This window comes from Lepidothrix coronata, unplaced genomic scaffold (genome assembly GCF_001604755.1).
Source record: "Lepidothrix coronata isolate B3197 unplaced genomic scaffold, Lepidothrix_coronata-1.0 Scaffold78, whole genome shotgun sequence".
Taxonomy (NCBI): Eukaryota; Metazoa; Chordata; class Aves; order Passeriformes; family Pipridae; genus Lepidothrix; species Lepidothrix coronata.
In genome coordinates this window covers 683,091-704,742 of record NW_016690258.1, presented here as the reverse complement: position 1 = coordinate 704,742, position 21,652 = coordinate 683,091, and the positions used below count along the sequence as shown (strand labels likewise).

Here is a 21,652-nt window from a genome sequence, read left to right as displayed (position 1 = left end):
AGAATCAGGGTAATGACTTTTTGTGGTGGAATTGATGCCTTTTCCTCCCACGTATCTTCTTTGCATGGCTTTGTGCACTTTGTGTTTATAGACTGCATATCAATAAAAAACATCCTTTCAGATAGAAGAACTTGTCTCTGGTAACCTACTTTACGTATGTGCTTACTCACTCCCAATTTTTCTCCTTTCATTATTTTGCTTCTCTCAAACTTTTGTCTTTTCCTTGACTACTCGTAGTGTTACCTGTAGTTGGGAAGCACAGTCTTGAAGTAGCTGTATTTGCCTTTATCTTTTGATGATGATGTTCCCCGTCTGTGTAGCTGACAGACTCCTGGAACCTGTCAATCATCTTTTGAGCCAGCTGTACAATCATTCATGTTTTTGGGAGATATTGTTTGAGTGTAACCAAATCACGTTTGCTCCTGTGTTCAGAAAGCTGTTGCGTGAGGACCAACTGGAAGCCGTGACAAAGGCAGCCCAGCAGGAAGAGTTGGAGAGGAGGAAACGGCTTGAGCAGCAGCGGAAGGATTATCCAGCTACTATTCCAACTGTACCCCTTGAGTTTCTTCCTGGTAAGCAGTGGGAGATGCCAACCAAAGCAGTAGTTTTAAGGACAGAAGCTGAATGAAGAAGGTAGTGCCGTGCTTGTCCATGAGAGGACAAGGGGTAATGGTTTTAAACAGCAGGAAGGTAGATTCAGGTAGATAAAAGGAAGAGGGTGGTGAAACACTGACACAGGTTGTCCAGAGAGGTGGTAAATGCCCCATCTCTGAAAACATTCAAGGTTAGGATGGATGTCCCTGCCCATGGCAGGAGGGTTGGACTAGATGGCCTTTGAAAGGTCCTTCCAACCCAAACCATTCTGTGTTTCTGTGCTGTACTTGCACTTCCAAGAGTAAACTCTTGTAACAGCAGTTCCAAAGCACTTGTTGGTTCAGTGTAGACAGTTCCACTTGTGAGCTAGTTTTGAATCAAGATGCTGTGGCTGCATGGTGAAAGATGCCAGGAAGAAAATATCTTGTTGAAGATATTTTGACACATTAATTGTGTGTAGCGGAATTCTGGAGCAGAGCTCTCTTGTCTTTCTAACTGGTAGAGTTGCCATGTCCAGACCCTATTTGTACTGGGAATGGTCTGTGCCAGGGGTAGTGGAGCAATAGACTGGGATGTTCATGTATGTTCATGATGTAACCTTGTCCTTTCTTGCATGTTTCAGCAAGCAGTGAGTAGCAGGCAGTATAAATGATTAAGCATCCTCTTGTCTTCTGGTGAATATGTCATCTTGCATTGTTTCCTAATCTGGATCATTTTGGTGATCTAGTGGTGACCAGCCTCTGTCTGGTGTAAAGGGCAAGGAAGTGCAATTGGATGTTGTGTAAGGAGTCAGGAGTAAGGAGTTCCTGAGTTGGCTTTGCCTCTTGAGAAAATGCATATTCTCCCTTATGTGCAAGTATTCAAAACACTTTTACATAGAAGAGAAGGAATAAGGGCTGTTTAAAACACTTCAACTGTTGCAGGGTAGGTTGAAGCCCCAGAAGAATATCGTTGCTGAGTCACTGCAGTGGTGCTGTTTGGACCCATTAGCCTCTCTCACCACATAGCAGCACTAAAATATACAAACAAATGCTCTTGATCAGCAAAAGTTGTTTAGGATATGTGGGATGTAATTATTACAGTGTCCCTACTAACAAAGGGCAGTTATCATCCCTTCAGTTCTTTGCTGGGTGAAACACAGCTTTTACTTTTGAGACCAAAAAAAAAAGAGAAACAAAGGGCTTCAGCATGTTGCGTGGTCAGTGTGCCCCAGTCAGGGCATGAAACAGGGGGTGCCATCAGCAATGGCCTATTGTTTCAGCATATTGAGAAAGGAGCAGAGTGTGACCCAGGAAGCTGAGTCATAGCAGTATTGTAGACAGTGAGAGTCTGTTATGGAAAATTCCAGGACTAAGTTATTGGAGCAAAAGTGGAAGGAAATACTGTCTGGTTTCTGAACAGTTTTGTCTCCTTCCTTATTACTATGAATTACTTATTGTTTATGATTTATGTTTGTAGAGGACATCGTTTTCAGAACCGCAGAGGCGACCCAGCTCCCCCCTCAGGTCCTGGCTGAGGAAGTAATCTGCCTCGACAGTACCAGCAGTGGCAGTGAAGATGATGCTAAAGGAAAAAATAGCATTAAAGATGGTAAGTGACCAATTGGCTCAGCCTGGTCTTCTCACAATATGCTGTTTATTCAGCCACAAGTCTGTTTTCATCTAGTCAGATGCTCCAGTGGTGAATCACTTCAGATTTCTGTAGGCCTATTGGTTTCCAATTATATGGGCAGTTCTGCTCTGTGAGTCCTGAAGTGACATTTATAAAATGGCCTGTCAGGCCCTCTTGTGAACTTGTGTTTATTTCTGCTTTATAAATGCACTTAACTTTGCTCAGTGCTCTGCTGAAGAATGCTTACGTGAGATGTGGCATCATCTGCTGTGTATAAAAGGAGCATCTAAGTATTCAGATCTGCAGCTGAAAGTGGTTTTTATGTCTCTTGTCCCAAATGGACCTAACCTGACTACTTTATACCACTCTGGTACAGTACTTCTCCCTAATTTCCTTGGTGGTCCTTAGACATTGCGTCAGTAGGTAAAATGCATGCCTGGGTTTTGTTAAGAGGGCATATGGAGGAGAATGGAAATCACTCATAGAAACTGTCTCACGTTCTGTTTGGATCAGCCCAAATTAATGTTGTCTGAAACGTAGGAAAGCTCAGGGAAAGTCATGCTTTCATATGCTGATTTGGGGGACCTGGTGTGTCTGTATTGTGCCTGCTTGTTCAGGATGGGTCATTAGGCCAGTGTGGAATTGCAAAAGGTGGCGGTAGCCTTATTTCCTGATAGTTTTTTCCATGTATGATAAACCCTGATGTCAAGTTCACCTTTGCCCTTATTCTGTCCTGCTTTGGTTACTTTACAGAAGTGATTGAGCTGAGCTCAGGAGAGGATGATGCCCTCCAAATTGTGGACAGCAGTGACTCTGGCAATGAAGGGGAGGAGGATGGCAGTGAAGAGAGCAGTGGCTCTCATGTGAATGATGCCTTAAATCAGTCAGATGCTCTGGGGCAAGTCATTGTCAACATCAATCATCCACCAAACGAAGAGGACATTTTCCTGGCTCCCCAGCTTGCACATGCAGTAAAACCTCATCAGGTAGGCTTTGTTAGTCTTGCAAATGCAGTGACTTTAGACAAGCCTGCCTTGCAATCTCAGGAGAACTTCTTTGGTGAGCTCTGTGACCAGTCTGGTTGTGGTAGTGACTGTTGTGGACAGTCAAATGATACAGACAAATTAAAGGGAGGCCAAGGCTCTGTATAACTTTGGCTATTGTATTATCAGACCTTTGTATATTTAGATGAACTTTTTAAAAATAAAATTATATTTATAAGCAAACTAATCAACCCCAATTCAGATTCTCTGGCTACAAATTAATTTTGATTTATTAATATAGTCTTAGGACATTTTATGAGTATCTAAAAGTACTGAGTTTCTGAACCTTCCCCAGGTTAGAGTACTTCAGTGAACTTGAAACATCCCCTTTATAGTTCAGTGGTTTATGCAATCCTGACATAATTGCCACTCTGTAAATACATACCCACCTTGGGGTTTTTTTCTCCCACCATTCTAATACCTTTTCTACTTTTATGTCTAGATTGGTGGGATCCGATTCCTGTATGACAACTTGGTCGAGTCCTTGGAGAGATTTAAAACCAGCAGTGGGTTTGGGTGTATTTTAGCACATAGCATGGGCCTGGGCAAGACCATACAGGTCATCTCTTTCTTGGATGTACTTTTCCGGCACACGGAGGCAAAGACTGTTCTTGCCATTGTACCTGTGAGTAGCCACATGAAGGGCTGGCTGAGGGGCTTCTTTGCACTGCTTCTTTCTTTGCATAGAGAAGGTTGATTAGTGTCCCATCTCACATCAAGCTCTGTCATACCCTTGCTGCTCTTCTCCCTCTTTCATTCCCTGTCCCTGAGTTTGCATGCTGTGGTCTGCTGCTTCTGTCTGGGCACAGCTGGCTGTCAGTCCTTATTTTCATTTTTGATCTTAAAATCGCAAGTGACTCAGCTGGGTTTTTAATCCTTCCATGGCTAACTTTTTCAGGTGAATACACTCCAAAACTGGTTAGCAGAGTTCAACATGTGGCTCCCAGCACCTGAAAACCTTCCTGCTGATTATAACTCCAAAGAGGTCCAGCCCCGCACCTTCAAAGTCCACATCCTGAATGATGAACACAAGTAGGTGCCAGTAAAAGTCTTTTTGAGCTCTTGAACTGTGTCTTAGGGAACTGTTATCAGAATTGGTGTTGCAGACTGTTCAGTTTGGGTTAATTCTGTGCCCTTGACTCCCTGATCTTTCCCAGTCTGCATTTATTGTGGATGCTGTCTGAGGGGAGGATTTTGGTACCTGTGAGAGGTACCTGTCTCTTTCATCCGATATTTATATCTTGTACTTCCTTCTCACACTGCTGACACACCTTTCTGTTCTTCCATTTGTACTGAGAGCAGGAACCCAGTCCCAGAGACAGAACTGCAGAGAGGAGCAGAAGTGCTGTGGCTTGGTGGGACACTGTTAGTCCTGTCAGAGTCCTGGGATTCCTGAGGCGTGTGTCCCTGCACCACATCTCTTGCATTTTAAATGTGGGTTGATTTTTTTCCCCCAAGATTTTTCACACATTTAGGGATTCCTCTACCTGACACTTTGACTTTCTGTGAATGAAGTTGTCCATGAAGGGTTCTGGCAAAATATACAAAGCCTCTTTGTCCAAAAAGGAGAGATCAGTGATTGCAGTTACAGCCTGGTGTGGAGTGTGTTCTTGGCTCATGGATCTCTGCTTCTTTCTGGATTATTTTTCCTACCTGGATCAGGACATTGCAGTGATCCTAGGGAATTCTCGGTTCATACACCCACCTGTTGATGTCCTCACCTTCTGACTGGGGCATATTTTGAATCTGCTGATGCTGCTCCAACCATGTGTTTACTACTGGCCAGGATCTGGTGTGGTCTGGTGGATTGAGTGAAGACAGTGTCTTTATCTGAACCAAATCTGAGAAGGCTGCCAGGGAAGGAATAATTGGGGAACATGAGCATTGGAGGAGACAACAACAAGGGAAAAACAACTAGATAATTACAGCCATGTGCATTAGCAGCTAGTTCTGAAAATGGTTTTTGCACAGGCAGACTCAACAGCTCTTTAAAAAGGGTGCTGTCATGAAACGAGTGTTTTAAGGTCTCTCAAAAAATCACCAGCACAGATGCTCTCAAGTTTGATGTCCTTTTGTACATGATAGACTTCTACAGCTCATTTCCTGTAACAATTTGTCATTCTCTACCCTGCTACCAGTGGCACTTAAAAGGCTTTTTTCCACTTCTATGCCAGTTTGCTTCCTTAAGAAATTTCATTGTGTTCTTTTGTCTGGTTTGATGTGAGAAAAGTGCTTTAAATTAATTGAAGGGGTCTTTTTTCTCAGCAGACTCCAATCCAGTGATTCAGTCTGAAACTGGAGAAAATCTGAAGTTTATTTGGTTGTTTTGCAGGACAACAGCTGCACGTGCAAAGGTGGTGAATGATTGGGTGACAGACGGTGGTGTGCTGCTGATGGGATACGAGATGTACCGTCTCCTCTCACTGAAGAAGTCCTTTGCCACTGGCAGGAAGAAGAGAACAAAGAAACAAGCTGGCCCTGTCATTATTGACTTGGATGAGGAAGACCGGCAGCAAGAGCTTCTGAAAGGTGGGAGGCCAGCCCTCAAGAGGGAGAGTGTGATCCTGCTGTCCAGCTGGCCATCAGCAGTGGCAGCACAGGGAAACAACCTGTAACTCGGTTCTAGCATTGCTGACATGATCAAACCTTGCTGGGCAGGAGTGTGTCTTTGGAAGCAGAAGGTTGTTGCGCTTTGGCTGAGTCTTTAATTTCTTGCAAGAGCTGCAAGTAAGTGTGGAAGTCAGAAGACTGAACTATGGGATTTGTCAGCGTGAGATTTGCCAGTCTGAAATGCTGCAAGACACCCAACTTGATGTAATGCGGGTCGTTGAGCAGAAATCAAGGGACAGTCATGTTTGCTCATTACCACATTATGCTAAATCAGAACTAGTGTCTAGTCATATTTTATCTCCTGAATCAGCCTGGCTCTCTGCACCCATGAGTACTGCTTTTTTGTCTTTCAGAACTACCCCTCCTTTGTGAAGTCGGTGACCATGTAAAACCAGAACTTTGTCTTATTCATCTCTAACTAACACTTAATGTTCCTTGTCCTCAGGGATTGAGAAGGCCTTGTCTCGCCCTGGCCCAGACGTGGTTATTTGCGACGAAGGACACCGGATAAAGAACTGCCATGCCAGCACTTCTCAGGCCCTGAAGAACATCCGCTCCCGCCGGCGGGTGGTGCTGACTGGGTACCCACTGCAGAACAACCTCATTGAGTACTGGTGCATGGTGGACTTCGTCCGACCCGACTTTCTGGGCTCACGGCAGGAATTCAGCAACATGTTTGAGCGGCCCATCCTGAACGGGCAGTGTATCGACAGCACCCCGCAGGACGTGCGGCTCATGAGGTACCGCAGCCACGTCCTGCACAGCCTGCTGGAAGGCTTCGTGCAGCGGTGAGTCCCTCAGTTCTTAGTGGTGTGGTCCATGCAAACACCTCCTTCCTCCCAAATTACCCGGCTTATCTGCTGAAGTTATGTCCTACAATTAAATCTTGCTGCCTTGTAGAGTCATGGAGTCGTTCAGGTTGGAAAAGACCTGTAAGACCATCAAGTCCAGCCGTTCCCCCAGCACTGCCAAGTCCACCACTAAACCATGTTCCCAGATGGCACATCCACACCTGTGTTAAATCCCTCCAGGATTTAACCACTTCCCTGGAAAGCCTGTTCCAGTGCTTGAGAACCCTTTCAGTGAAGAAATTTTTCCTAATATCCAGTCTAAACCTCCCCTGGCACAACTTGAGGCCATCTCCTCTCGTCCTGTCACTTGTTACCTGGGAGCAGTGCCCAACCCCCACCTGGCTCCCACTCCAACCTCCTGTCAGGGAGTTGCAGAGAGCAAGAAGATCCCCCCTGATCCTCCTTTTCTCCAGGCTGAGTCTCCCCAGCTCCCTCAGCCACTTCTCATCAGACTTGGGGTCCAGCCCCTTCTCCAGCTCCATTGCCCTTCCCTAGACTCGCTCCAGCCCCTCAATGTCTTTCTTGTAGTGGGGGGCCCAAAACTGAGCCCAGGGTTTAAGGCACAGCCTCACCAGTGCCCAGCACAGGGGGATGATCACTGCCCTGGCACTGCTGGGTACACTGTTTCTTACAGCTCAGTTTTGCCTTATGGTTAGAGGTAAAGTTGCTTTGCTTTGGTACCACAGACTCTGATATTAGAGAACAATGCCTCTGACTGCACCAGAGTGACCTCGGGTTTATTTTGATGGCTTAATAATTAATTTGGATGTGCACTTCTTGACATCCTCTACCCAAGGATCTAAAAGTGTTTCATGAAAGTGTTATGAAATAAGGACAGTGACTCCACCACTCTGGAAACGAATCAGCTTTTCTTCCTCATACGAGGGTTCTAAGATGCTGGACCAGTGACTTGAATGGAATGTCTTAATCATTAGCAGAGCTGAAAATAAACCTTCAGTCTTGTTTCTGGTTTTCAGCTACCATGGAAAACAGGACTTTCATCACCCTCCTAACACTGTGACCTGTGCTAGATGATTGTAATGTTTGAGGTCTCTATAATTGTGTTTACAGCTGGTATTTGGCTGCAGGGATAGTCTCTTGGACGTGTCATGCATTAGAGAAACATGCAATTTAAAGATCTTTCTCCCTGCAGCCAGGGGGGCAAGAAGTCAAAATCTTACCCTACAGGCAGCCATAGAGAGATCATATTGGGAAATTCCCTTCCCTGTATTTATCTCTCTTTTTATTTCCTCCGCAGGCGGGGCCACAACGTTCTGAAGGTTCAGCTCCCATCTAAGGAAGAACACGTCATTTTGGTGCGTCTGTCGAAGATCCAGCGGGCCCTTTATACAGAGTTCATGAACCGGTTCCGAGACGCAGGCAACAGTGGCTGGCTGGGATTGAACCCACTCAAAGCTTTCTGTGTCTGTTGCAAGGTAGGTTTTGGCAGGAGATGCAAAGAAATATTCTAATATGTAAGGCAAAGGCAGGAATATGAGACAAAACAGGAAGCGAAAGTGTGGTTGGCCAGGGACATCTTCTCTCCCAGAGTGCTCTGTGATGGCCCAACAGTGTTGTTATCTTTGCTTCCAGAACTGGGATGCGGAGATGTTAAATGTGCTTTTCAAACTGTGCAAGAAACCTGCAGCCATCAGCTGAACCAGTACTGGGCTGATACCTTCACCTGCACAGCCTTACCTGCTGCAGTGCAAACAGGCAGCCTCCTCTGCCTTTGTGCTGTGTGGGGTGCACAGTGGCCTCCTGGTTTTTTCTCAGGGAAAGAATTTGGCACTTTTAAAGATATGAGAGCCTAGAGGAAGTATCAGTTCTTACCTTTGAATAGCTGTGGGGCTTTCAGACCACAATCGTTGGCAAGCAGCAGGCCAGCACAGATCTAACCACTTTCTTTCCTTTCCCTTTCAGATCTGGAACCATCCAGATGTGTTGTATGAAGCTCTGCAAAAGGAGAATCTGGCAAACGAGCAGGATTTGGATGTGGATGACCTTGGCACAGCAAGTACTAATTCCCGCTGCCAGCCTCAGGGAATTAAAGTCAAAGCAGAGAGTAATGCTTTGGCATCACCAGTTGGGGAAGCTACTAATAGCAAGTTCCTCCAGAGTGTTGGCTTCAACCCTTTTCAAGAGAGAGCAAATCAGGTCGTAACTTATGAGTGGGTGAGTGCCACTGCTGGAAATCTCTTCATTTGGAGAGTCTGAAATCAGAGTGTACTTCTTTTTAGGGTAGTTTTCTGAAGTGGAGCAAAGAGAAGACTCTTCTGTTTGAGTTGTGGGTTTCTCTTACGTTTCTTTACCATAGAGCATCTTGATAAGCAGGTTGTGTAATGCTGGGAGGGGTTTATGAATCTCATGAGGCAGGAGTGCAGGCAGCACTCATACCATTGTTTTCATCTGACCAGAAAGGCTGTGGACTTTGTTATTCAAAAAAAGGTGTTAGAGTGAAATTTGATCTAGATAAGATGGTGGTAAATCTAGAAGGCTAGAAGAAAGCTCTTGAGGTAAAAGAGTCATGAAATGTTGAGGGGACACTCATTCATCCAAGAAGTTTGTCATTTGGAGCTTCTGGAAGGGGAGGTAGCAGCAGTAGTTGGGAGTAGCATTCTCACCTCTACCAAGTGAATGTAAATAATCTCTGAGACAGGATTGTTGGACTAAACAGAGGATGAGCAACTCCACCTGTAATAGTCTCCCATTTCTTGGTAGGCCAAAGACATCTTGTGTGATTACCAGACGGGAGTCTTGGAGAACTCGCCCAAGATGGTGTTACTGTTCCACTTAATTGAGGAAAGTGTGAAGCTTGGAGACAAGATCTTGGTCTTCAGGTAAGCAGAGTATCAATAGTTGATTCTACAGTCACCAAGCACTGGAGTAGTTGGATCCCCTCTGGTGCTAGAAGCTTGTTACACAGGATGAATGGTGTAGCAGTTTCCCTTTTTTTCCTTTGTTGTATTAGATCTTGGATTTCATCTGTGGGTTTTATACTTCTGCCAGTGTCAATTTTACTAATGAGAGATGTGCTGCATAAACAGGATTTGACAACCATCAGTGCTGTCATGGTTGGGGAAGGGTTCTGATACTCCACTTTTACTGCTAGGGGGTCATTTTCCTGAACAGAGATCTTGGTTTTGCAGCCAGAGCTTGTCCACCTTATCTGTCATTGAAGAGTTTTTGGCAAAGAGACCGATGCCGAGTCCTCCAGGCTCAGATGGAGGAGTTCACAACTGGGTCCGAAACATCAACTACTACAGTGAGTACAGCAAATCCCCCTCACTTTTGATGTCACACTGATCCTCTGTGATGGACTAATTCCTGAAAGTCACCCACTGTCTTCATATGTTTGTCCTTGGGTGTGAAGACGCTCCTCTGAAGCGTTCTCTTGATGAACCTCTTTCAGATTGTTCTTACTTTAGTTATTTTGGAAGACAATGTCAGTTGGATAGCAACTAACTGATAACTTCCAAATCCTCTTTCTGACGTATTACTTAGGAGATGTTAGACATCTTTAACACCTCACTTACTACTGCTTTTTAAAGTTGCAAAAGATACTTTTTGCTTCCTTTTAAGCTATTTGCTAGATTTTGCTTCCAAATCCAGAATCACCCTGGAGTGCTTTCATTAGCTCAGGGCTGTGAATTCCTCCTCCCCTCTTCCCCAGTTTTAAGTCTCGTTCTGGTATGGGTTGTTGCTTTGTGTGGCTACTTTACAGGCCAGGGCTGAGAGAAGTGGTGGCTGATTTTTGAAGAGCAGCCAGAAGCAACATGGAGCAGAGACAGCACCCCCTGCAACTCCTCTAGACCAATACTCTCTGTGCTCAAATCTAAGCTTTGGGGGTTTGCCAAAAGCTTTACAATTTTGATTTCTCTTGGTTCTTTGTTCCTGTTGTTCCTGCTTGCTATCCATCTTGCCTAAAGCACAGCCTTAATGGGCTGCTAGATGTGTTGTAGCACTCCCAGTCCTGGCCTTGACAAGCTTGAGTAATGTTTTACTTGATCTTTCAGCTGAACAAATCCCAGCCTGGCTGGCTGCACTGCACCTGCCTGGCTGGGCAAGTTAGAGGTACAGAGTGGTCCAGTTGAGAACCTGGAGTACATGACTTGAGGAAGACCCAGAATTGGTTTGCAACCAGTTACAAAGCTCAGAGTTTAGAAAGTGGGTTTGTTTCCCCCAGACACACAGAGCTTTTAAATGTGTCTTTCATTTCCTTCTCAGGACTGGATGGCAGCACCTCTGCCTCAGAAAGGGAACGACTGATTAACCAGTTCAATGATCCCAGCAACACCTCTGTTTGGCTCTTCCTTTTGTCCACACGGTAAGTTGGCTGGAGCAGAAGGGCACAGTGGAGGACTCACACTGATGTTCTGTGTGCAGGTGGGCTTTCAGTTCTTAACTTCCTTTGTAGTATGTTCTCCATGGCCTGATAATGCCATCTGCTTCTGAGTTCCCTAGAGATGTAGCACTTCAGTCTTAATCTTCTGCAACAGCTTAACAGTCTTGGAAACCAAACTTAAAGTTTGGCTGGAGGGAACTTTCCATAGACACTTGTGGACTCTTGGCTGTGATGGTCGTCCTTGCCTAGAAGTTTTGAAAGTTGGCCAGGGCAGCAGTTTGAAATTTGTCTCTAATTTCCAGTGCTGGTTGTCTGGGTGTCAACCTCATTGGAGCCAACAGAGTGGTGGTGTTTGATGCCTCCTGGAACCCGTGCCACGACGCCCAGGCCGTGTGCCGAGTGTACCGCTACGGGCAGAAGAAGCCGTGCCACATCTACAGACTGGTTTCTGATTACACCCTTGAGAAGAAGATCTATGACCGTCAGATCTCCAAGCAGGGCATGTCAGGTAAGTGTGGGTGAACATGGCATTCCACTCTCAGCTTTCACTCCTTTTAGCTCCTGTAAGTCCTGGTTCTGTGAGTTTTGTAATTTCTTTTTTTAAGGTTGAAGACCAGACAAAGAGGTGACAGACACTATCCCAGAGTTATGTTTGATGTTTGTGAGTTGGCAATGACATGGGATCCTTTAAGAAATTCATGATGGTAGAGCCAAAATCCTGCAGCAGGGCTGTGTTACTAGTCCACTGCTGTGCCATTTACCATCACTGCTACTCTCCTGGCTGCTGCAACAGACTGGAGACTCAGAGGGTGTCTGTTTTCCCCTGTGCCTGGATATTGCTCACCTTCAGCTGGGTGTTACATATTAAATAGCTCTGTACCTCCATTTTTCCAGCAGCAATAGAGGGGAAAATGGCTAAATTAAAACATATATTGATACCTTTGACTCACAGTGCTTACTTAGGAGCCAAGAATAATGAATTCATTGCAGTTCTGACCTCCCCTTGTACCACAAGTATCTTTTGTGCTGGCTTGTGCCAGCTGTCAAACTGTTCTCCTGGAGCATGCAGCCGAGGGTTGTGGTGACCCAAAGAGAGCTCTGCTGCCTGAGTCCTTCTGTGCCTGAAAGACAAGTCCAGAGGCAGCAGCCCAGTGTGATCTGCTCAGTGTGCTGTTGTGCACTCAAGGTGGAGTCCCCTGGCAGCTGGCTTCCAAGAGAGTCCTGGATAGAGATGTTTTCTCCACATGCTCCTGTTTACCCTGTGTGCAGGAGGGATAATGTCCAAGAAAAGCATTCAGGCTCTTGTGAGCGAGGGACTGTGGCTGCTTTTCTGAGCTTTTAACTCAACAGAGTTCTGTAAATTTTAGTATCTGGTTACTAACTTGAGCCTTTTTGGTGGGCTTTGTGGGAGAGCACCTACTGATGTGGCTGCAGTTCTGTCTCGGGACACCTATGTTTACAGCCTTGTCATGTGAGGTGGGACACCATCCATCACTAGTTTTGTACTCCTGCTTGCCAGGAGCTCGCTGACCTGCACTGCCTTGCTGTGCAGTCTGGAGCACAAGGCACTTGTCAGCCTGACTTGGTCAAACAGGCTCAGTTCTGAACACGAATGGTGATTTTTCTCCCTGACATTTACAGAACACTTCTGAGGATTGTGCAGATTGTAAGGAGGGAGCTCTGTCAGAACAGGGGTGTAGGAAGGGCAGCAGGCAAGCAGTACCCATTTCTTCCCTTTTCTGCTAATTTCGTTCCCCCTCTTTTCCAGATCGGGTGGTGGATGATCTGAACCCAGTGCTGAACTTCACCCGACGAGAGGTGGAGAACCTGCTGCATTTTGTGGAAGAGGAATCTGACCCTGCTCAGCTCTCCCTCAATCCAGGCAAGATGAAGGAGTCTGTTCTACAATTAGCCTGTCTCAAGTATCCTCACCTCATCACCAAGGTAAGACCAGCCTGTTTCCTTGCTGGTACAGCACTGCACAGCCAGGAGTAGGCCTGGAGGAGTCTGGCAGCGTGATGGGGCCATGGTGGCGAGAAGGATGCACCTGTGTGCTGGTGGGAATAGGCAGAAAATCCTCTAGAGAGAGCCCAAAGAGCCCTGCCCTTCGCTGTGGTATCTCCTACACATTTACAGATGCCTCTGTCCTGGACAGTTTTGGGGGCAGGTTGTCAGGCACCCCTTTTCTTCATCTTGGTGCTGGGTGGGAAAGTGGCAGTGGCGTATCCCAGCTTGCTGCCAGCTCTTTTCCTGGGGTGGCTTTGAACCAAAGCTGGGACAGGCAGCACTTGCCTGTGTTGTCGGGAGTTTCTCTGGTAGGGTGGTGGTGCAGAGGGGGCCTGTGGCTGGGTGCTGTGGGGCTCTGGTGGCTGCATGACATCGTGGCAGACTCTGTGCTTGCACTCTTGGCCTGGCCTTTGGCTCCTGGGTTTTGCTCTGTGCTCGTGGTAAGTGCTGGCCTTGGCTGGGCAGGCAATGGCTTAGCTGACTGTCACACTTCAATCTGAGCCTGGCCACATCCACAGCACTGCCCTGCACGTACTTCACCATGGCCAGCTCTGCCTTCCCAACTGCCCTTCCTGCTCAGCCTGGGATGGAGACAGGCTGCCGCAGGGAGCCGCTGGCTGCCGTTTGGGGTTTGCTGGTTCCCTCTTGTGGTGTATTGGTGCCAGAACCGCGGTGCTGTGGGGTTGCAGGAGCCTTTTCAGCATGAGTCACTGCTGATCGACCGGAAGGAGCACAAGCTGACCAAGGCAGAGAAGAAAGCAGCCAAGAAGAGCTATGAGGAGGAAAAGCGAGCATCCGTCCCCTACACCCGGCCGTCCTACGCACAGTATTACCCAGCCAGTGACCAGAGTCTGACGAGCATCCCTGCCTTTAGCCAGAGGAACTGGTGAGTACCTGCCCTTTCCCCTTCTTCCCATGCTGTAGACATGAAATGAGTGGGCAGAGAATGTTTATCCCTGTCGGGTGGGCACTGTACTCTCCTCCCTCCTCTCTCACTAGGCGACCAGCCCTCAAGGGTGAGGACAAGCCAGTGGCAAGCGTCCGCCCAGTTCAGTCCACCCCCATTCCAATGATGCCCCGCCATGTCCCCATGGGCAGTGCAGGATCAACCTCAAGCTCCAACCCTGCTGTCAACTTCCCCATCAACTATCTACAGAGAGCTGGTGTCTTTGTGCAGAAGATTGTCACCACCACGGGTGAGTTGCTGGTGCTCACAGTGGGTTGAGTTGTGATACCTGTGGTGAACTGAGCGTCAGGGTGAGTTGTTGATGCTCACATGGGCAGTGGGCAGATGGCCATCAGAGCCAAAGATACTGCCTCTCTCATTTGAGTGGTTCCCTGGAGGACTTTCCCTGCAGGTGTGCAAGGGTCTTGGACCTGCTGGGTTGTTGGGAGTGAACTCCTATGAGAGGGCCTTCAATACATACTGCCACCAGTTGTCCTTTTTGGGATAAGGGACATGCTGTGCCAGAGCAGCATGGCTTTTTCATCTTTGGAGCCTCTGCTGCCTTCCTGTGCTGCTCAGAAATAAACCCAGGGCTTGCTTGTAGCGTAGCACATAGGAGAGACAACTGCACTGCAGACAAAGGGGTTGGTGGGGCACCTGCTCTCTCCTGACTGTAGCTGGCTTGTAATTTAATGGACACTGTTCTGTTTCTTCTCCCACTGCCAGATATTGTGATTCCGGGTACAAACACGTCCACTGATGTACAGGCAAGAATCAGTGCTGGTGAGAGCATCCACATCATCCGAGGGACAAAAGGTAAGTCCTAGCCAATGCTGAGTAGCAAAGAAAAGGATGTAAGAGCATGAATCAGTGCCTTGACAGGAAAAGAAACAAGAAGGGGAGGAGGTCTGGAGTTTGCAGTGGCTCTGTTGCAGCCTGTGCTCTGGGTGTGTTGATGCTGCAGAGATGTTGCAGCTGTGGCTGCTCCTGTAGCCCTGAGAGGAGCTGTTGAACTTTGTGGCTGGGTGTCTCCTTTTCACAACACCCTCTGCATGTACTGGGGCAACCAAACACTTCCTGGTGCTCCCAGAGCAAACTCTGTCTCGAGCATAAAGTTTCACGTTTCCCCCCAGCAGCACATTGGGAGGGGGTGATCCCCAACCCATGAAAGCTGCAAAGGTGAAAGTGAGGAGTGAAGAAGGAGACAGAAGCCCCTCGCTGAGCTTCCCTGCATGATCTGAGCTGGCCTTCTGCAGCACTGCTGTCCTGTTCCTGCCTGAGCAGCCTTGTGGGCTCACAGATCCAGGGTCCTGAGCTGATATTAGAGTTGTAATGACGTTGTTCTGCCTCTGTTCCAGGGACGTATATCCGGACCAGCGACGGTCGGATTTTTGCTATACGGACCACTGGGAAGCCAAAGGGCAATGAAGACCGTCGGACAGCTGCCTCAGGTAGGGGCTTGTGAGTGCTGTGTGAGGCTTTCACATATGCTTTCCTACTTGAGTGTCTGGGGTGGCTTTCCCTGGTGTATTCCTCATGGCTATGTTTAGAGCAATCTCTCCACCTTCCTTTCCACTGTTGCGTTTTGGCCCCCAGGTTTTTCTCCGAGGTTGTCTTTCTCACCTGCTCCATCTCCTTGTTTCCAGGCTCCCAGAGCTCCTCCCTGGAGTCCACAAGCAATGGCAGACACAGTGCCTCATCGCCGCAGCTCCCCAGCACGGAGGAGCTCACCCGGCCCATATCCCCCGACAGCCCCGAGATCATCAGCGAGCTGCAGCAGTACGCGGAGGCGGCGGCCGCGCGCGAGTCCCGGCACAGCTCTCCCAGCACCAACACGGCGCAAGGCCACGCCCGCACGGACACCGCGCCCGGCGCCGCAGCCCGAGGAGCCGAGCAGCGCGTGGGGGTTCACTGCCTGGCCCCCTCCGTGTCCGCGGCCCTGCCAGCCACCAGCCAGCACGTCGATACCCACTCGGTGTTGGACTTACGGGGCAACAAGCGCAAGTCAACCTCGCCGTCGGCTCCGGAGGAGCAATCCCGCAGGCAGCAGAAGAAGCGCCAGTTGCCATCGTCCGTGCAGCCCTACGAACACGGGTACCCCGTCTCTGGTGGGTTCACCATGCCTCCTGTCTCTTTAAACCACAACCTAACCCATCCATTTGCCTCCCAACCAGGAAACTCCTTGTACATGGGCACTGGCTCCTCTTATTACCAGCTGCCCAATTTACTCCCAGACCCTCATCTGGTGTTCCCTGTGACTACTGACCCTCTGCTGACAGCCGGCACCGCCAGCTCTTCTGCTGCTACCTCAGCCACCGCCAGCGTCCCCTCATTCATGCTAAACCCTTCTCTGACAGGGGTGCTGCCCAATTACTCGCTTCCCTTCACGCAGTCACTCCTGCCCGAGCCCAGGATGTTTGCTCCTTTCCCAGCCCCCGTCTTGCCTAGCAGCCTTCCCAGGAGCATGGCATCTGCCTACCCTGGCTACATGTCCCCTCACTCGGGCTACCCAGCTGGGGGTCTCCTTCGGTCCCAGGTGCCTCAGTTTGAACCCCAGGAGGTCCCAGAGGTGGGATGCAGCTCTAATGACGAGGACAAAGACGACGATGTCATAGAGATCACAGGGAAATAAAAAGGCCCAGCTCCTGCTCGGTCTCAGCTCCGCCAGGAGGCAAAAGTTGCAGGACCTTTTTGGGAGTCAGGATTTCCCCTCTGGGCTGTGGCAGTGGGTGGAGAAGGATGCAAAGGGTGTGGCGTGGGGGTGGTTTTGTTCTTTTCGTTTTGCTTTGTTGTTTTTTAGCTGTCAAGGATAAGAATTGTATTAGGGGCTGGGAGATGGGAGAGGGATAGAATGGACCTGTGAGGGCCAGGGGAGCAAGAGCCAGGGGAGGAGGGAAGCAGCAATGCAAACCATAGGAGTGCCTCCCCCTATGCTCTGTCTGTCTGTCTGTCTGTGTTCTCTGTCTTGTCTGGCCGCAGCGGCTCGGTGTTGCGAGTCACTGCCCTGCTCAGGCCTGGAGGTGCAGGCTTGACCGCTGGCAGGGCCGAGCTCCCTCTCACATGAACTGCCTTATCTGTGAACTTCTCTCACTGAGAGAGGGGTGGGCCGGGGGGGTGACTCCAGCAGAGGTTGGGGACAAAGTGTTTTTAATGGGGAGGGAGTGGGGAGGCTTCTACATCGTATATGTTGGGGCAGGGAGGGGGGGATTGATGTTAAAAAAAAAAAAAAAGGAAAATAAAAAAAAAAAAAGATTAAAAAAAACAAAGAAAATACCCCACAAACAGTTTGTCACCCTCTTCAAATTCACATGAGACTAGTGTGAGGGCTCCAGGCAGGCTCCTGCTGCAGTCAGGCAGGCAGGGCTCTGATGGGGGGCCCCTCCAGGCCCTTCTGGAAGGTCCTGTCCTCCCCAGGGGCCTTCTGGAGGGTCCCATCCAAGGTAGGTTGGCCCTGTGGGTCCAATGCCAGCTCTGTGTGCCAGGTCAGATGAGTGGAGCAATCCCAAATGTCTTGGTGGCCATCGGAGGGGAATCCTGGTGACTCCTCAGTTCCACGGCCCTGCCAGGCTATGTGAAGGCCACGTCTCACCCTGCTGTGGCCCACCAGATCCAGGGGTATGTGGACTCACTGCTGCTTCTCAACAGCACCAGGCAGTGGAGAAGATTGGGAGGGGGACACTGGACCCAGTGCCAGTTGCTGTTGAACCTGTGACTGGAGGGACTTCCCCCTGCACAGAACCTCTACATTAATTTATTTCATGAAAGCGTAATATTTATTGTCTGGGGGAGTCTGTCTTTCTACTTTTAAATTAATTTCCATATTAAAAAAAAAATAAAAAGCTGGCCTCCATCATGCAGTGGTCGCTTGTTGGGTTGTTTGTGTGGGAAGAAGCAGTGGGTTGACCGAAGTGTAGCCTTAGGAGCGGGGCCAACTGTGGAGGTGGCCCATGGCTGACCCATGTGGCATTGGCTGGATGTGCCCCATCAGGAGCTGCTCTGGGTGCTCAGCAGCCAGAGCGAGGATGGAGTCCTCTTGTCATTGGGGAGCACATGTGGGAGCCTGCTGTGCTGCTTCCCAGTGAGGAGGAGGGCTGTGAGGTGTGTGGAGCTGGGGAAGCACCTTTCCCCATGCAGGGAGCAGCACTCAGCCCAGCCCTGCTCAGCCCCACGTGTGAGGAGGCTGGTCCTGGCCCTGACAGTGAGCCCTCTGGCTGCTCACCTCGGGGCCAGGTGAGCAGCTCTCTTCTAGGGAGAGCTGGGATACCCGAGTGCAGCTGGACTTGGTGGGTGTGACTGTGTGTGAACACATTAGGATGGAGACTTGAAATCCAGGAGCCCCCGTGTCACATCTGAGTGTCACCAGGCATGAGCTGTGCTCGCCTGTGTGGGATGTCCCTGGAGCCATGGCAGCTTGTAGGGGACCTCTGGAAGCTGCAGTCACTGCTGTTTGCTGGGACCAACTAAGTATAGGAAAGGACAGGATGTCCTGACATCCTCCACTAAAGGGGTGTGGGAAGATGGGACCCCCCTTCCTGAGAGGGGGGCGGGTGTGCACGCGTGTTATGGAAACATAATAAAAATGTTATGGGGCTTTCCTAGTGTCTTCTCTGTTTAATGGACATTGTCTGTCAAACATAACCACACCATTCATAGAAGCCTTAGATCAACAGTTTAGCTATGCAAATTATTTTAATTATTTTTTTAAAAAACAAACATTAAAATAGTGCTTTCTTCTTTAACATATCCTAGGAGTTGAAAACCGAGGGGTTCTGAGCAAACTGCTGGACAACTTGTCTTTGGATGCACCATGGAAATAAAAATCAAACCCCCCCACAAAAGTAACAAAGCAAATTAACTGATGGTGTTCATGCAAGTTTCTCCAAAGACTTGACAGTGCTGCATCTGTGAGTCATGCCCTCCTGTGCTCTGTGTGTCCACCTCATGCACAACCCTGTGACACTGACTGTATGACAAGCTTGCCCAGATGTCCGTTGCATCCCTGTGAGGCTGTCAGTTTTCCGGTGGATTTGGGGAATGAACCTAGGCAAGGGCTTTTTCCTTGTCGAGAGTAGCAAGCATTGAGACCCTGGGGGTGCGTGTGGGAGGCTGGAATGTAAGCAGACCCCCACTAGAGCCCTGCTGCAGCCCCAGTCCTTCCTGGTGGGGGTCAGGGTAGTGGGGCTCATCCAAGGGACCCTCCCACATCTGAATGGGGCCTGTGCTGGGACAAGGTGTGAAGATTTGGCTGGGGGCAGTCAGTGTCGTGGCTCTGGATGTGATACTGGTGGCTGCACACCATTTTCTCTGCTCCTTGCTTCTCCAGGACTTCTGAGCAGGCCCTGGCACATCTCCATGCTGCCACTCGATGTCCTCCCGGGTTCCCCAGCATAGCCCAAGCCCTGTGGCCACAGGAGCCAGGGGCAGCTGGCACTCGGCTGCCATGGGGTGTGCACTTCGTGCCCTGTTCTGGTCATTAACCTGGCACCAGGGTGAGGTGTGAGGGCTCTCCTGGCTCCTGCATGGCCATGGCAGCTTGGAGACCCCTTGCCACCCTTCTGTGGTGTGCATGCAGCTGGCAAACATCCCTGGCTCCAGGCAGCTGCAGCATGTTGGCCCTGCCCAGCAAGCACCCAAGTACAGCCCCAGCCCTACCTCTGCCCCATCTTCCAGCCCCAGGCACCCCCTTAGTGAGGGGACGGGTCCCCTGGGCCCTGGCGGAGCCTTGGCTGAGAGGTGGTGGCAGAGATGGCAATGATGCCCTGGCCACAGCTGGGGGCTGACTGGGGCTGGGGCTGCTCCAAGGCAACCGGAGGCACCTGCTCTCCCACTGTGCCAGGGGAAGGATTTCCTCCACCCCACAGAAGCTGGGGGGGGAGTGTGGGTTATCCAGAGTCTTTCCGAGTGGGGGGAACTCTCTGAGCCCTAAAACTCCCCTCCCGTGGGACCCACTCTCCCCCTCATCTCTCCCCAGAGTTTTCTCCTCTCCAGCATGTGGTTCTGCTGCAGAGGGTCCTGTCTTGGTTTTCCTGAGCCCAGAACAGGGGCTTTCCCTGCACGGGTTAAATTTTTCTTTTGCTGCTGAATTTCTGTCTCCAAATGACCTGACAGGAAGCAGCTGCCAGTTCTCGATGGGGCTATGGGTGACACTGAGGACAGCAGTGCAGGACTCTCTGCTGAGGGTTTGGACAATAAGGAGGATTCCTGAGCACAGCCTTGAGGCCTGGGCATTGCTGTGGGGAATTGGGAATGGCCAACTGCCCTCCACGTCAGCATCCAGCCCTTGGCCCTTCCCTCAGGTGGGAAGTTTCCACTCCTGGGAACAATCAGGTAAAGGCTGGGTGCCACTGGGGACAGTGCCATGGGCATGGAGGTGGCTGCTGTGTGCCCTGGTCTTGGTGGGCTTGTTTCCCTCACTGCTGATGAAGATCTTGGGGTATCATAGGGAACTGCAGGATGGGGGCAACACAGCCCAGCATGGCCCACGTTGGGCAGAATCTGCTGCTCGTCATCCTCCCAGAGCACCTGGGAGTATGATGGGGTGGGTGCAGGTACTTGGAGAAAGCAAATATTCTGGCAAGCAAAGGGTGAGATTTCCACGGAGGCTTCACTAGAAATTATGTGTGTTTTGACTTAGTGATGTCAGCGAATCACAGACTCATAGAATGGTTTGGGTTGGAAGGGACTTTAAAGATCATCTCGTTCCAACACCCTGCCATGGGCAGGGACACCTCCCACTATACCAGGTTGCTCCAAGCCCCATCCAGCCTGGCCTTGGACACTTCCAGGGATGGGGCATCCACAGCTTCTCTGGGCAACAAATGAAAGTGGCTGAATGCACGAGAATTGCTGCTGGTTTGGGGGCGGCTTCCCGGACAACAGGGACAAGTACAGCAAATACCTTCACAGCTGGTGTTTCTCACCGCTCTGGGATGAATTTTGTTAATCCAGTCTTGGAAGGACCTGGGGAGGGAGGGCAGGGGTGGGGGGCAGAGGTTAAACGGGCAACGTAGTCCAGCTAGATTACAGTGAGGTGATGGCTCCTCACAACTTGGAGCAGGTGCTCCCTGCGAAGGGACAACGGGGCAAGTGAGGGAGAGCAACCTCTGCCACCTCCCAGGCTACCACCACTGCCTCGGCTGCTTCGTGGTACCCAGCTTGGAGCTGGAGTCTGGCAAATCCACAGGAGCCTGAAGGAATCCATCACTGAGTCTCATTTGGGGTTTTGTGTTGGTTTGAGTTTCTTTTTCTTTTTTTTTTTTTCTTTTCTTTTTTACTACCGCCTTAGTTTGTGGCCTGTCTTGTTGTGGTTGAAAAGAGGAGTATTGCTAGCAGGGTGGGTTGGTCAGTTGGCCCCACGCATGATCATGTGCTTCCCTCTTCTCTCTGTCGAACGGGATGTGCTCACCTGATCTCCCAGAACAGAGACTTTGAACAATTTGTTGTTTATATGATGTATTTATTTTTACTTGTGTTTCATGTCATTTTTTAAAAAAATAATAAATTGTAAGTTGGTATAACTGCCTGTTGCTTCTCTCTCCTTTTTTTTTTTTTTCCACCGGTAATATAAATGTCAAAATTAAAAAAGGAAGGCCATGTGGTTTGAAGTGGGTTGGAGCTGGCCTGGTCATGGGCATCTCTGCTCACC

The 21,652-nt window shown here is 49.5% G+C and overlaps 1 protein-coding gene across 8 annotated transcripts in view; it reads left to right on the top strand.

Moving 5' to 3' along the window:
• RAD54L2 (RAD54-like 2 (S. cerevisiae)) overlaps window positions 1–21,524 on the top strand; it is a 69,203-nt gene extending 47,679 nt beyond the window's left edge. For 6 of the 8 annotated variants that reach the window (XM_017820008.1, XM_017820007.1, XM_017820006.1 and 3 more), the window contains 19 exons: window positions 433–572; window positions 2,053–2,184; window positions 2,959–3,191; window positions 3,691–3,873; window positions 4,147–4,280; window positions 5,581–5,777; window positions 6,304–6,646; window positions 7,968–8,145; window positions 8,633–8,884; window positions 9,431–9,549; window positions 9,859–9,974; window positions 10,937–11,036; window positions 11,357–11,562; window positions 12,823–12,998; window positions 13,751–13,947; window positions 14,061–14,257; window positions 14,734–14,823; window positions 15,366–15,458; window positions 15,654–17,138. In XM_017820008.1, the coding sequence (XP_017675497.1) occupies window positions 433–572; window positions 2,053–2,184; window positions 2,959–3,191; window positions 3,691–3,873; window positions 4,147–4,280; window positions 5,581–5,777; window positions 6,304–6,646; window positions 7,968–8,145; window positions 8,633–8,884; window positions 9,431–9,549; window positions 9,859–9,974; window positions 10,937–11,036; window positions 11,357–11,562; window positions 12,823–12,998; window positions 13,751–13,947; window positions 14,061–14,257; window positions 14,734–14,823; window positions 15,366–15,458; window positions 15,654–16,639 (4,072 nt within the window). In that variant the 3' untranslated portion in view covers window positions 16,640–17,138. Of the gene's footprint in view, window positions 1–432; window positions 573–2,052; window positions 2,185–2,958; window positions 3,192–3,690; window positions 3,874–4,146; window positions 4,281–5,580; window positions 5,778–6,303; window positions 6,647–7,967; window positions 8,146–8,632; window positions 8,885–9,430; window positions 9,550–9,858; window positions 9,975–10,936; window positions 11,037–11,356; window positions 11,563–12,822; window positions 12,999–13,750; window positions 13,948–14,060; window positions 14,258–14,733; window positions 14,824–15,365; window positions 15,459–15,653; window positions 17,140–18,756 lie in introns of those variants that run through there. The other 2 variants (XM_017820012.1, XM_017820011.1) reach the window with 2 other exon arrangements.
• The last annotated feature ends 128 nt before the right edge of the window (window positions 21,525–21,652 follow it).